Source organism: Trematomus bernacchii, unplaced genomic scaffold (genome assembly GCF_902827165.1).
Source record: "Trematomus bernacchii unplaced genomic scaffold, fTreBer1.1, whole genome shotgun sequence".
Taxonomy (NCBI): Eukaryota; Metazoa; Chordata; class Actinopteri; order Perciformes; family Nototheniidae; genus Trematomus; species Trematomus bernacchii.
Genome location: NW_022987940.1, coordinates 24,744 through 38,694, shown reverse-complemented (window position 1 = coordinate 38,694; position 13,951 = coordinate 24,744). Strand labels below are relative to the sequence as shown.

At 40.9% G+C, this 13,951-nt stretch overlaps 1 protein-coding gene across 1 annotated transcript; it reads left to right on the top strand.

Moving 5' to 3' along the window:
* Window positions 1-522: 522 nt before the first annotated feature.
* LOC117470687 lies at window positions 523-12,722 on the top strand. Its single transcript, XM_034115513.1, has 2 exons — window positions 523-736; window positions 9,662-12,722. Exons 1-2 carry the CDS (start codon window positions 729-731, stop codon window positions 11,163-11,165), a joined length of 1,512 nt encoding a protein of 503 aa, XP_033971404.1. The 5' UTR covers window positions 523-728; the 3' UTR covers window positions 11,166-12,722.
* The last annotated feature ends 1,229 nt before the right edge of the window (window positions 12,723-13,951 follow it).

Below are 13,951 nucleotides of genomic sequence, written 5' to 3'. Positions count from 1 at the left end.
GAAATGCCTATATAATCTGTAGTTGTATTTGTATTGTTGATTTATTGTCTGAAGGAGGCGATGTGGAGAAGGTTAAGATCATTATTAGGCTGTTATGTACTGTTGGAGTGGTGAGCAGGCCTTTCGCCAAACCTCAACCTCAATCATAGCGAACTCTATCTACTTACTACAACTCTATATCTATCTAACACCCCTCCCCCCCCCCCCCCCCCACAATGAATATCGGCAGAATCTACACAACACATCAGCCCCATTGAACAGCCTAGTTGAGCCAGCCTGTACAGCACATGAGGGGCAGAGTGTTACTCTGTGTGTGTGTGTTGCAACTTGCATATTTATTTATTGCACTTGACACACACATACAGCACACATGGTGTAATTTCCACTAGGGACAGGTGGGACATGTCCCCCCCACTTTACATTTTTAACGCAAGCCGTCATCGCCACGGAGGAGCAGAGAGAGAGAGAGAGAGAGAGAGAGAGAGAGAGAGAGAGAGAGAGAGAGAGAGAGGTTGGAGACCCCATTAGATAGATGTTCTTCCTTCCAGACAGATTTCTGCTGTAACTCCAGCAGCTGTGAAATCTGATGTTTTTTGATAAAAAGGTTTTAAATATCACTTTCTCTCAATAAGTGTGATTTTAAAATCTGTGTAGTTTAAAAATCTGTTTTCTTTTATGCAGAAAACTCATCAGGTGATCCATCCTCATCCTCCTGTAAACCAGTCACCATGGCAGTGTGAGTAATACTAAACATTTTATCATTTTATTCTGAAAAGACAGTAAAATGCTGCTTTATAAAATGTTCCTTTACATGTTGATTTAATTTACAACTTAATTGTGGATTTAAAGTGTCTGAAAAATGCCTTAATACACAGCCTGTTGTTTCGCCTGAGTTCATCTCTGACTATTAATCAGACCTACTGATTGACCTATCAGAAGTTATTGAGTCTATGCAAGTTTACCACCAGGCTCGGATCCACCTCTGAAAGGTCTTACCCAGCGTTTCCACGGGCGTCTTGCCGTCATTTCACGCCCTTATTCAGCTCGGAACGCCCTGAACTCGAGCCGAGGGCGTCCAAATAAAAAAAGAAAAATTGAGAGAAGATCAAGAGTTTTTATTGCTTTAAATGACGAAAAGATAAAAAGAAAAAGTTTTGAGCAGAAAAACAACGCTGCATTTCCCAATAACCTCCATGCCAGGAGGGGTGTCCCTGTCAGCCCTGGTCTGGCGGAAACACTGGTCTTACCTCTACTAACTTCTGGAGAACCAGGTTCAACTAACTGCTGTTTTAAAGCAGACAACAGAATAAATCAGTTTTACCTTCAGATGCACGAGTGATTGGACCCTACACTCTTCCATAAGTGGGTCAAAAATGACCCATATTATAATCAATGTGTTTTTATGCCATTTCTGTCACTTTGGTCAAGAATAGTCACTTGTATAATAATAATAATAATTCGTATTGTATTTTGGTCCACACAAGAATGATTTCATGTTTGAAATTTAAAAAAATGTCACCGTTTAACATTTTGAAAAAACGTTTTAAGTGGCCCCGTAGGTCCCGAGGTTTTAACCTTTCTTATTACAATAGGCGCGTTCACACCAAGTACTTTTCCCACAGTAGTTCATGAGAACTTTAGTTCATGAGAGTTCTTTTAGTTCTGACTAACTAAAGCAGATCGCGTTCACACCAAAATGAGTTCCTGGGGGTGGATTAGGCAAATGAGCCGCTGACGTCACTTCTTCTTCTTCTGCTTTGGTTTTCCTGGCAGGCCGCAAACAACTTCACGGCAAGTACAGTAGGTGGCGGTATGCACCTTAAAGTTGCAATTCGCCAAAAAACCGAGAGAAGAAGAAAAAAAACTTCTGCTTCCACTGTATGCTTCTGTTTACCTTCCGACCTCAGACACGGTATGGAGTTGACGTTTTGGTGCTCGTGTTATACAGCTTCGTAACTGAGTTATTTAAGCCAATAACTCAGCCACAAATACAAATACAGATCGACCATTCAAATGCAATAGAAATGCTGAGTCGGAGGCGAAGGCGGTTAAGAAGCCTTAACAAAAGGATTAGACGACGAAATCACACGCGATGGACATGTTTCGCCGTTGTACAGCCGAGGATGATGGCCGTTATCACGCCCAAAGTACGTTCATTAAATCACATTAATACTATCTAATGTAGGATTTATGGAGTTATGTAGGGCTAATTTGTGTCTTTGTATGTGTTCCAGATATGCGAATACTACGGAACTCTGGGTGAACAATAGAACGTCGGCCTGGTGGGAGGTGGTGCCAACGTGTGCAGTGGATCGAAGATTTCCGAATGTCCAAGGGCTCTTTTCAACTCCTCTGTATTCGCCTGGAAGCAACGTTGGGGAGAGGCATCTGAACAGCATGGAAATTGTAAATTGACAATAAAGCTGATATTTTGTACAGTGCATTTGGTTCTCTTTTATTTACCAGTCAACAGACACAATTACAATAGTGCAGACACACCTTAGTGCAAAGATTACATGTCAGTATCAAAACAGTACTCATACTGTATATTAATGAGTATATTATGTTAAATGTGTGTTAAAGACAATGGGATGAGTTGAAAGCTCTTTAAAAACTTTTGTATACATACATGTTAACATACATGTTAAGCATGCACACCTGAAGAACTACGTTACACACACACAGGTTAGTCTGTGTACCGCTGCACTGCTGCTGGTTTAAACAAAGACAGTCATGATGCTAGTGCCGTGCATGTAGGTTCTCTTTTATTTATCAGCAGCAGATCAATAAGTGTCAGTAGTATCAAAACAATATAATAACAGTGGCAATATATATATATATATATATATAAATAATAACAATAGGTAGGCTCAGCAGCAGACACACCTTAGTGCAAAGTTAGGTGTCAGTATTAATAACAGTGGCATATATATATAATCACAATAATACAAAATTAACTGTCCCAGGTGTAGGCAATTTGGGGTGAAGTGTCTTGCCCAGGGACACAACGACATCCTGACTGCAGTGGGGTTTGAACCTGTGCTCCCCTGATCCGAACACCAACGCACCAGACCACTGCACCACACGCCTCCCAACAAGTCATTGTACAGTTTATCAACGACAAGTTTTTCTTAATTTTTGTATTGAAGGCCTGTTGGATTTAATCAGCTCGCTTAGCACTGCCAGAAGCCCAGCCTGAAAGGTATTTTGTTGCTCCACCTCGATTCCTGGGCCTTGTGTGAATGCAGCAGCCGTTCGTCGTGCATCTCCTTGGCACGCAGGTCCTCATTCTCCTTGCTGACCATGGCACGGCAGTCCATCGTCAAGGAAGCTGTCATCGCGTGCCCACTTTCCTAAGGTGAAATATGCAAGATACAAGATCAGTTTAATCGCAACAACGAGACAACATTGTCCAAATCTGTCTCTGCAGGCACACAACAGGAGAAACACGGGGAACACCTTTGATTTGACTATTAACATTTTAAATGGTGAAGGCACTAGCAATTGGGGGATGGAGGGCTCTCAGGACATGATAGGGAGGCGTGTTGCGCAGTGGATAAGTGCATTGGTGTTGGGATCAGGGGAGCACAGGTTCAAACCCCACTGCAGTCAGCATGTCGTTGTGTCCCTGAGACACTTCACCCCAAAGTGCTCCTGTGGGGATTGCCCACAGTATTGAGTATGTAAGCTTTGGATAAAAGCGTCTAACAAGTGACATGTAATGATTCAAAAAGCTTTTGAATATTGAATAACAAACCAATGTGGTTTACTTGTTATCCACAGTTTAGCTGCTAAATGTTTTTTAGCAATGCTTTTCTTTGTGCTCCACATATCTAAATGTATAAAGTGTGTTTTCACCTCCGTTCCCTCCTGTTTGCGGCAGTATGGCAGCAGCGGTCAGGATGGTAGTCCTGATGGTGTCCGCTGACCGGGCACAGGGTGTGGAGCTGCCTACTCTCAGCGGGGGGGGAACTGAACGTGGAAACTGTGTTTCTCTGAGGGATCCTCCATGTAGTCTGAGAAGCCTTCTGAGGAAACAAGGTCAAACTATTTAGGATAATACAAGGAACAATGTTTAGGCAGTAAATAGAATTTCAATTACATTTCTACTTCAATGTGCAAAAATATTAGAACATCAGTCTTTGTGGCATGCAGGTAATCAACTGTTTAAGCTTTTACCATTAACATGTAGAATGAATGTTGCAAATTACTTGAAATTATAGCAACTACAATCTATTGTTTACCTCTATGCATTAGCCACAGAGGTAGCATTATGTCCAGCTAGCATGCTAATTGCTAACGTTATATTATCGTTTATCCCGGAGGGGAAAACTAGTTTCTAATCCTGAGAGAAACACCTCGCCTGAAACACACGATTAGTGCCATGAGTTAGTGAAGCAAATTACAGAACATTGCACACTTATTCACAAGTCAAAACGTGTTCATAGCGGGCATGGATGAGAATAGCTAGCTAGCTAGATGTTATTAGCCAGCTTGGACCTAACGTTAGCAAGTTCTAGCATGGCTAGCTCGATCTACTGAGCAAATAAAAGTACATCTAAGACCAGTATTGTGCAGATTAAAACAGTGCAGTGCATGTATTTTATTTTACCTTGGTAGTCGTCCCGACATGACTTTGCCAGGTCTGCTAACTTTGCTGAGCCACAGAAACTGCATTCAGTAGAAGCTTCTGAATGTGGCGCTTCGCGTCCTCCGAGTAAATCGCCAGAAGCGCAGACACATCCTCATCACTCCACCGCTCCAATTGATTTATTTAGTGTTGCTATAATAACTGCTTTCACAAAAGGAATCTCTTCGGGTGTGCTGCGAAGCGAGGAAATACAATGGCCGCTTACAACAAAAAATTCAGAGTCAAACGGGCGTGGTTTGCATTCCGCACAGCCAATCAGACGTACGAACTACTTTCTCCCACAACAGGCCCTGCTCTCTAGCAGGGCCTGAAAAGCGGGTCTGAAGAACTAAGTTGAGCTACTTTAGTTCCTGGGGCTTTTTGGTGTGAACGCAAATATATCGTAGTTCTGATTAACTATTGTGGGAAAAGTACACCAAAGTACTCCGGTGTGAACGCACCTATTGTGACTGTTAATTTAGAGCAGGGGTGGGGAACGTTTTTTTTTTTTTTGCACGTGCACGGTGTGGCATGACCACCAAAACAGAAAGATATGGACACAAGATGTGTGCAAATGTATTTAGTTTCCTATCCATGTGGACATGATTTAAGTGGGGGGGGGGGGGCGACCTCACCTCCTCTAGGGGGGTCCTCACCTCCACTAGGGGGTCCTCACCTCCTCTAGGGGGGTCCTCACCTCCACTAGGGGGGTCCTCACCTCCTCTAGGGGGGTCGTCACCTCCTCTAGGGGGGTCCTCACCTCCACTAGGGGGGTCCTCACCTCCTCTAGGGGGGTCCTCACCTCCACTAGGGGGGTCCTCACCTCCTCTAGGGGGGTCCTCACCTCCTCTAGGGGGGTCCTCACCTCCACTAGGGTGGTCCGGGAAGATTATCTTTTAAATGTTGAAGCTAAAAGCATCAATCTGGTGCACTTTGAGAGCAAAATTAAGAGATCTATGGATACATGTCTCAACACCCATATAAAACAGATTTTCTTTTTCTTTATGGATATTTTACAAATCACTCCCCTTTCAAACTGTATTCTTGTTTATTAATAACTACTTTTTTTTACTTTCAGATAGTATTTTATACCTGTTTTTCATTTATTCTCTTATATTTTTATAACTATAATGATCATATCAAGGTGTGCCTTTACCTCACTGAGCTGAGGTTATCAGCCTCTCAGTCTGTCAGGAGAGAGCTCTCTTCCACCTGGTTGTAGAAAAAGCTCCTTATGTCCGTTAGCATAGCTAGCTAACCCAATGCTAACAGCAATAATCCCCGGTACCGCTCTCTCTCTCACTCGCTCAAACAAAATGAGCTCGTGCCACACACACACATACACACACACACACACACGCACGCACACACACACACACACACACACACACACACACACACACACACACACACACACACACACATTGTATCACTGGACTTTTAAGGTATATCTGATATGAACTAATTATGACCACATGACAATAATGTCACATTCTGTTAATCTGCCAAAGAAGGGAATGTTACTTTCTCACTTGAATGTGTGTAGTTTGAGGAACAAGGTGCATGAACTATGCCATTTGGTAGAATCAAATAATATACACATACTGGCTATCTCAGAATCACACCTGGACTCATTTTTTGATGATTCAGAGGTTGCAATGCATGGTTACAATCTGTTCAGAAAGGATAGAGATAAGAATGGTGGCGGAGTTTTGATCTATGTACAAAATCATATTCCAGCTAAAGTACGATACGACCTAATGAAAAATGAAATAGAAGCTTTATGGTTACAAATACAATTGCCAAATGTAAAACCCATATTAATTGAACACATCCTCACTCCCAGGTCGGCGTATGTTGACGTTATGTCAAGGTAGATAGGCTGTATTTACGCCATAACGGTGCACAGCTGATAGAAAGGGACACCTACTGGTTAAAGCACGTTATTGCATTTTATAATTTTATTATTAGATATTAATAGGAGGATGTGCAAAACAGACAAACTAATAAGGCTTTATTTAAACATTAAAGAATACTTTAGGTTAAAGTCTTCTTTTGAATAAGAAAAAAGCTTTGGGGGTATAGAAGATGAATATGGAGGGATGAAACCCTCTGATGGTCACACATGCAGAGCACACAGCACACACAGTGACATTTGTATCTACAGATAAATATGAAGCCTGACAAAGTACTTAACGTCTAATATATTACTTTAGATGAAAATAAGGAGCCCCTCCCCACGCCCCTCTGAGAGAGATTTGGTTACAAAGAACTCAATGGTGCTCTAGGAGGAGATTCAGGTGATAAGGGGGGGGGGGGGGGTACCTTGGTTGCTGATTGGCTAATGGTTACACAAGACAACACATCGTTATGACATCATCAAGTGGCCAAAATCTGATCAGCTCATTTTCAGACAGGTTTTTATAGAAATGGATCAAAAAGAGAGAGAATCTTTGTTCCTGAAACTTTCAGAGTCTCTTTCCACAGAGGGGACACATGTTGATGAAGAAGAGACATGAAGAAGAGGGGACACATGTTGATGTAGAAGAGACATGAAGAAGAGGGGACACATGTTGATGAAGGAGAGACATGAAGAAGAGGGGACACATGTTGATGAAGAAGAGACATGAAGAAGAGGGGACACATGTTGATGTAGAAGAGACATGAAGAAGAGGGGACACATGTTGATGTAGAAGAGACATGAAGAAGAGGGGACACATGTTGATGTAGAAGAGACATGAAGAAGAGGGGACACATGTTGATGAAGGAGAGACATGAAGAAGAGGGGACACATGTTGATGAAGAAGAGACATGAAGAAGAGGGGACACATGTTGATGTAGAAGAGACATGAAGAAGAGGGGACACATGTTGATGAAGAAGAGACATGAAGAAGAGGGGACACATGTTGATGAAGAAGAGACATGAAGAAGAGGGGACACATGTTGATGTAGAAGAGACATGAAGAAGAGGGGACACATGTTGATGTAGAAGAGACATGAAGAAGAGGGGACACATGCTGATGTAGAAGAGACATGAAGAAGAGGGGACACATGTTGATGTAGAAGAGACATGAAGAAGAGGGGACACATGTTGATGAAGAAGAGACATGAAGAAGAGGGGACACATGTTGATGTAGAAGAGACATGAAGAAGAGGGGACACATGTTGATGTAGAAGAGACATGAAGAAGAGGGGGACACATGTTGATGAAGAAGAGACATGAAGAAGAGGGGACACATGTTGATGTAGAAGAGACATGAAGAAGAGGGGACACATGTTGATGTAGAAGAGACATGAAGAAGAGGGGACACATGTTGATGTAGAAGAGACATGAAGAAGAGGGGACACATGGTGATGAAGAAGAGACATGAAGAAGAGGGGACACATGTTGATGTAGAAGAGACATGAAGAAGAGGGGACACATGTTGATGTAGAAGAGACATGAAGAAGAGGGGACACATGTTGATGTAGAAGAGACATGAAGAAGAGGGGACACATGTTGATGTAGAAGAGACATGAAGAAGAGGGGACACATGTTGATGTAGAAAAGACGTGAAGAAGAGGGGACACATGTTGATGTAGAAGAGACATGAAGAAGAGGGGACACATGTTGATGTAGAAGAGACATGAAGAAGAGGGGACACATGTTGATGTAGAAGAGACATGAAGAAGAGGGGACACATGTTGATGTAGAAGAGACAGGAAGAACAGGGGACACATGTTGATGTAGAAGAGACATGGAGAAGAGGGGACACATGTTGATGTAGAAGAGACATGAAGAAGAGGGGACACATGTTGATGTAGAAGAGACATGAAGAAGAGGGGACACATGTTGATGTAGAAGAGACATGAAGAAGAGGGGACACATGTTGATGTAGAAGAGACATGAAGAAGAGGGGACACATGTTGATGTAGAAGAGACATGAAGAAGAGGGGACACATGTTGATGTAGAAGAGACATGAAGAAGAGGGGACACATGTTGATGAAGAAGAGACATGAAGAAGAGGGGACACATGGTGATGTAGAAGAGACATGAAGAAGAGGGGACACATGTTGATGTAGAAGAGACATGGAGAAGAGGGGACACATGTTGATGTAGAAGAGACATGAAGAAGAGGGGACACATGTTGATGTAGAAGAGACATGAAGAAGAGGGGACACATGTTGATGTAGAAGAGACATGAAGAAGAGGGGACACATGTTGATGAAGAAGAGACATGAAGAAGAGGGGACACATGTTGATGAAGAAGAGACATGAAGAAGAGGGGACACATGTTGATGTAGAAGAGACATGAAGAAGAGGGGACACATGTTGATGTAGAAGAGACATGAAGAAGAGGGGACACATGTTGATGTAGAAGAGACATGGAGAAGTGGATTGTGCATAATCGGTCCCTTTTAAGTTAAGTTTTCCCTCCTTAAGTGTTTGACCTTCCGATCATTCTTCCTCAGGCCACCAGTACATTTCTACTCCTGTGTCTCACTAAAGGCTGACTTTATATTTCCCATTAGAAGCAGAAGCAAATACATGTCCATTTATACCCTTATATGTGTATAAGTCATGTTATTCCTTTGTAGTCAAAGACTGGACATGTCTGGACAAGCCTCACGTTGTACAAGTACACTTTTATGAAAGTGAAAGTGAACGCATACAGTACATTTCCATTAATGTAGAGGCCTCCTGCTTTCAGCCTGCTGTGAGAGTGAAACTGTCTTTCTCATAGTGACTCAAATAGTGATAAGACATAACAACCCTTAACCTTTTCAATTTAATTACAAGATTATGACATTATTACATGTTCCAGGTAAAATAGGGTGTGGCCTTTGAGTAATTAGTATTGAAATATATAAATATATAAATATATATATATATATATATATATATATATAAACATATTCATATATAATAATCATATTTGAGAGTTCTTGGAGGATTAAGGTATCCAGACACTAAACCGCTTTTTTGTGAGGTGGTATTTTTGTAATTCTATGTTCAGTAGTTTGGAGCTAATATTTGTACTTTTCTACAGGAACATCTCATACAGACATGATAACACCAAATACAGATTTGAGATCATTCCAGGATCTCCTTCTGTCTACCGGCTGATACCAGAACAAAAGAACATTGGCTCTATAAGAAGACTGACTCTCGGGGAAAGAGATCCAACAAAGATAAACAAAACCATCTTGCTTGTTGGTGAAACAGAAACAGGAAAATCATCTCTGATCAACGCTCTGGTTAACTACGCCCTGGGAGTTAAGTTTGAGGACAATGTCTGTTTTCAGATCGTAGAGGAAGAGAAGAAGAGTCAATCAGAAACTCAGACGTCAGACGTGATCGTGTACGAGGTCTTTGGTCATGAAGACAGAACTCTGCCCTTCTCTCTGACCATCATCGATACCCCCGGGTTTGGACATACCAAAGGGATTGAACAAGATGTCCTCGTCAGCGAAAGATTGTTGGACTTGTTCCGCTCAACAGATGGAGTTCATGAGATCGATGCAGTGTGTCTGGTGCTGAAAGGGATTGACAATCGACTGAGTGACCGACTGACATACGTCTTTGATTCAGTGGTGTCTCTGTTTGGAAAAGACATAGAGAAGAACATTGTTGCCCTCATCACATATTCAGATTTTTTGAGCACTGATAATGTTCTACAAGCTCTGAAAGATGCGCAAATCGGGTGTGCAAAAGACAAGGAGGGTCAGCCTGTTCATTTCATGTTTAATAACAGGCAGAATATAGAGAGAATGAAGAGAAATGAAAATGAGCGTGCTCTAAAGAATGCATGGGAATCAACAGACAAAGAAATTGGTCGATTCGCAGATTTCCTGAAAAACAAACAAACAAAGAACCTGAAAGAAACTGTTGAAGTGTTGAATTCACGCATCAGACTGACAGCATGTATCCACAACCTGCAGGAGAGGATTGAGTTCATTGAACTGAAACAGAGAGAGATCCAACAGACTCAGGAAGGTCTGAAGAAACACGAACAAGACATGAAGAATAACAAGGACTTCACAATAGAAGTTGATGAAGTCTATACATGTAAAGAACCTGTCAGTGAGAGTAGATGGTGGGCGTTCAACTATGGAGGAGCTGTCTGCTGTGAAGTCTGTGAGGAGACTTGTCACTATCCATGCCCAGTGACCCTGTATCCAAGACAGAGTGAGGTCATGCAATACAAATGCACAATATGCAACAAAAAGTGTAGTGTATCAGGCCATAAGAATGAGCTCTACTGCACGGTGTGTACTGGTCAGTGTCATGTATCCAACCACGTGAACGAAAAACAATGCATTGCATGTGAGGATGAGTGCAGTGATCCAGATCATCTGAAAACACACTGGAGATATGTGAACAAGACCAGGAGAGTTAAGAAGACCATACAACAGATGAAAGAGATGTTTGAGAAGGGTAAAAAAGACAGTGAGAAGTCAGTGAGCCTTTTGGAAACTCTCCAGGAGAAAATGACAGAGCTCCAGAAAGACAAAGATCAGCGGCTGGAAGAGTCTTTCCAACATGTTGTGTAACTGGAGAAGATCGCTCTGAATGTTGTTTCTCTGGCCACTCAGGTCCACCTGGACTTCCTGATTGAGAAGATGAAGGAGAATGGAGAAACAGAGAAGGTCAAGAAACTGGAAAGGATGAAAAGCAAAACGGATCAAAATCCAAGAGTCAAATCAGCGCTGAGCTACTTGTCTGGTAAAACAACAGCTATTGGTAAAGCCACTAGGGATCTCCTCAGAGGGAACACAGCTGAGTAGAAAAAAAGCTCTACACTTTGATGAAAGGTATTTCATTATACCAAGTGTGATGTTGATATAATGTTTTCATATTTTACGTGTCATCACCTTTTTTAAATGTTTTAATTCCTGCAAACAGCACCCTTTGTGGTTTACCGGTCAATAACCAATCCTTACTTCACGTTATTACGTTATATAATTCATATTTTCCACGTGCGGGTTCCCTTTGTCCTTTGTGACCCAAAGTCTCTCCTCACAAAGTCCGTGAAGTTCCGCATGCAGCCCAAACTGTAGCTAACTGTGCATGCTCCTCCAGCTGGTTACCAAGCAGAAGAAGAAGAAGAAAACAAACTGAAGGATTGTTTGGAAGAGATGTTGAATGAGGATACTCGTCGTTACCAGCATGAATATAATTGAGAGAGTTTGTGGAGCTCCAGACGAACACAGACCCTCAATTGTTGCTCTGGTTTCAAATTGAGGAAAGAGCCCCCCCTGCTGTTCAATGCTAGCTACAGCAGCTCTCTCTCCTCTATATACAAAGTATGGCAAATAAACCAATGCATTATTTCATGAATTGTTCTTTTCATGTAAAGTAAATTGACTGAGGCATATACTTTTGGAATAAGAAAAGGATGCCTTTGAATCTTTAGGTGACAGTTCTGCAGAAAGACTTTGCAGCTCTTGAGGCTTTTTACTGATATTTAAACTATGTTTGGTGTAAAAGACGATGTGTGATCATTTGTTCTGATGTTATTGTGTATTCTCCACATATGAGGATGTTTAACCTGCAGCTCAGTCTCTTCCAAATCACACTCATCACATGTACTGCATATAAAAGAGACGCAGCTTTCTGCTGGGAAGTAGAACAAAGAAAAGCCTCCATTTTAGTTTGTTTATGAGTTGCATTTCAGCAGTTTGCATTTATTACTTTTTAGATGTTCATCAGTAGTTGCTTTATTTTGAGACTTGATTGTTGTCAGTTGAGTTCATCTTTTTTCTTCATCATTTGATCATGTTTGCATAACATGCTGATGTGTGTGGTGTTTCTTTAACCATGTATGATGATGATCACACCTTGAATGTGTTGGATATGAAACAGGTGTCAGTGACGACAGATTTGAAAGAAAAGTCTCCTGTTTTTCAGATTTGCATTCAGTTACTTTGCATTTTTACCTTTTTAGATATTAAGCATTTATGGTTTTATTTTGAGACTTGAGTTTCAGCAGTTTAGTTCAGATTGTTTTTCTTTATCATGTAATCATTGTTATCATGTGTAATCATTTGTAACCATATATCAAGTGAGTAAATAAAAACAAGTAGACTGATGTGGTCTACTGAAAGACAGCAGCTTCTTCTATTATCGTCTTCTGAACAAAGCTCCATACGGCCTCTTGGGGTTTGGATGAATGTATAATTACATTATAAATACATTTGATGTCAAATCACTCAAATCTTTCAAAGTTATCAGAAAGATGCAAATCAGGTGTTGAACCTAATTAGAAATCCTCTCCACAGATATTTAGTTAAAAAAACAAAAACATTATTTAAAAGACTTCCTCATTTTTTACATTTGGTCCAAAAGTAGTAAATATGCAAAGTAGGTGATTTTGTTTCTCCTGAAGATATGTTTCAAAAACATGCAAATAAATGTTTTTAAAATATGCTAAAGGGTAGACATTTCATTACGTCTCCTGAAGTTTAATTTTAGATTAGATTAGACATGTGCATGAATATGAATATTTAATATAAGAGCACAAGTTTGGTTCTTTATTTGAATCAATATGAAACATTTAGAGTAACTAGCTCCATGTAGTGCTGTAAGTAAATAACTAAATACAAGTGATTACATCTGTTATAGAGGGGTACAAAAGGGTTACATCAGAATATAGTATTTTTAGTAAAAATTGTATTTGTAGAACATACAATTCATGCTATTGCTTAGTTCCAATCCCTGTGTGTGTGTGTGTGTGTGTGTGTGTGTGTGTGTGTGTGTGTGTGTGTGTGTGTGTGTGTGTGTGTGTGTGTGTGTGTGTGTGTGTGTGTGTGTGTGTGTGTGTGTGTGTGTGTGAGGCGATGATGATCTGTTAATGAAATGACATTTATGTAAATGTAAAGAATTTATATTAAAACATTTAGTTATTAATTAAATAGTTTAGACAATCGTTTTTATATTTTATATGTTTATTGAAGATGTATCCTTTAAGGCCTCCTGGGTTTGGTGTAGGTGTCAAATATTTGAGTAAATTAAAAACTATACTTACATTGAAAGTATTTTCCTCCAGCTGATCGGTAAATTCCTGGAGATTAAACATCAGTTTTAGGGTGCATTCACACCTAATAGTCCGCTTCTCTGGTGCGCACCAGGGCCTCATTTATAAAGGGATATACGCTCCAAAAATGGCGTACGCCAGTTTCTACGCAATGTTTGCGATTTATAAAATACTAACTTGACAGGAAAATGTGCGGTCCTCCACGCAAACTCTAACCCATGCGTACGCACTAAGCACACAAACGGGAGAGACGAGAAACTGCGACACCGTTGGCAGAAGGAAGAATGGAGAGAAATATGTGGA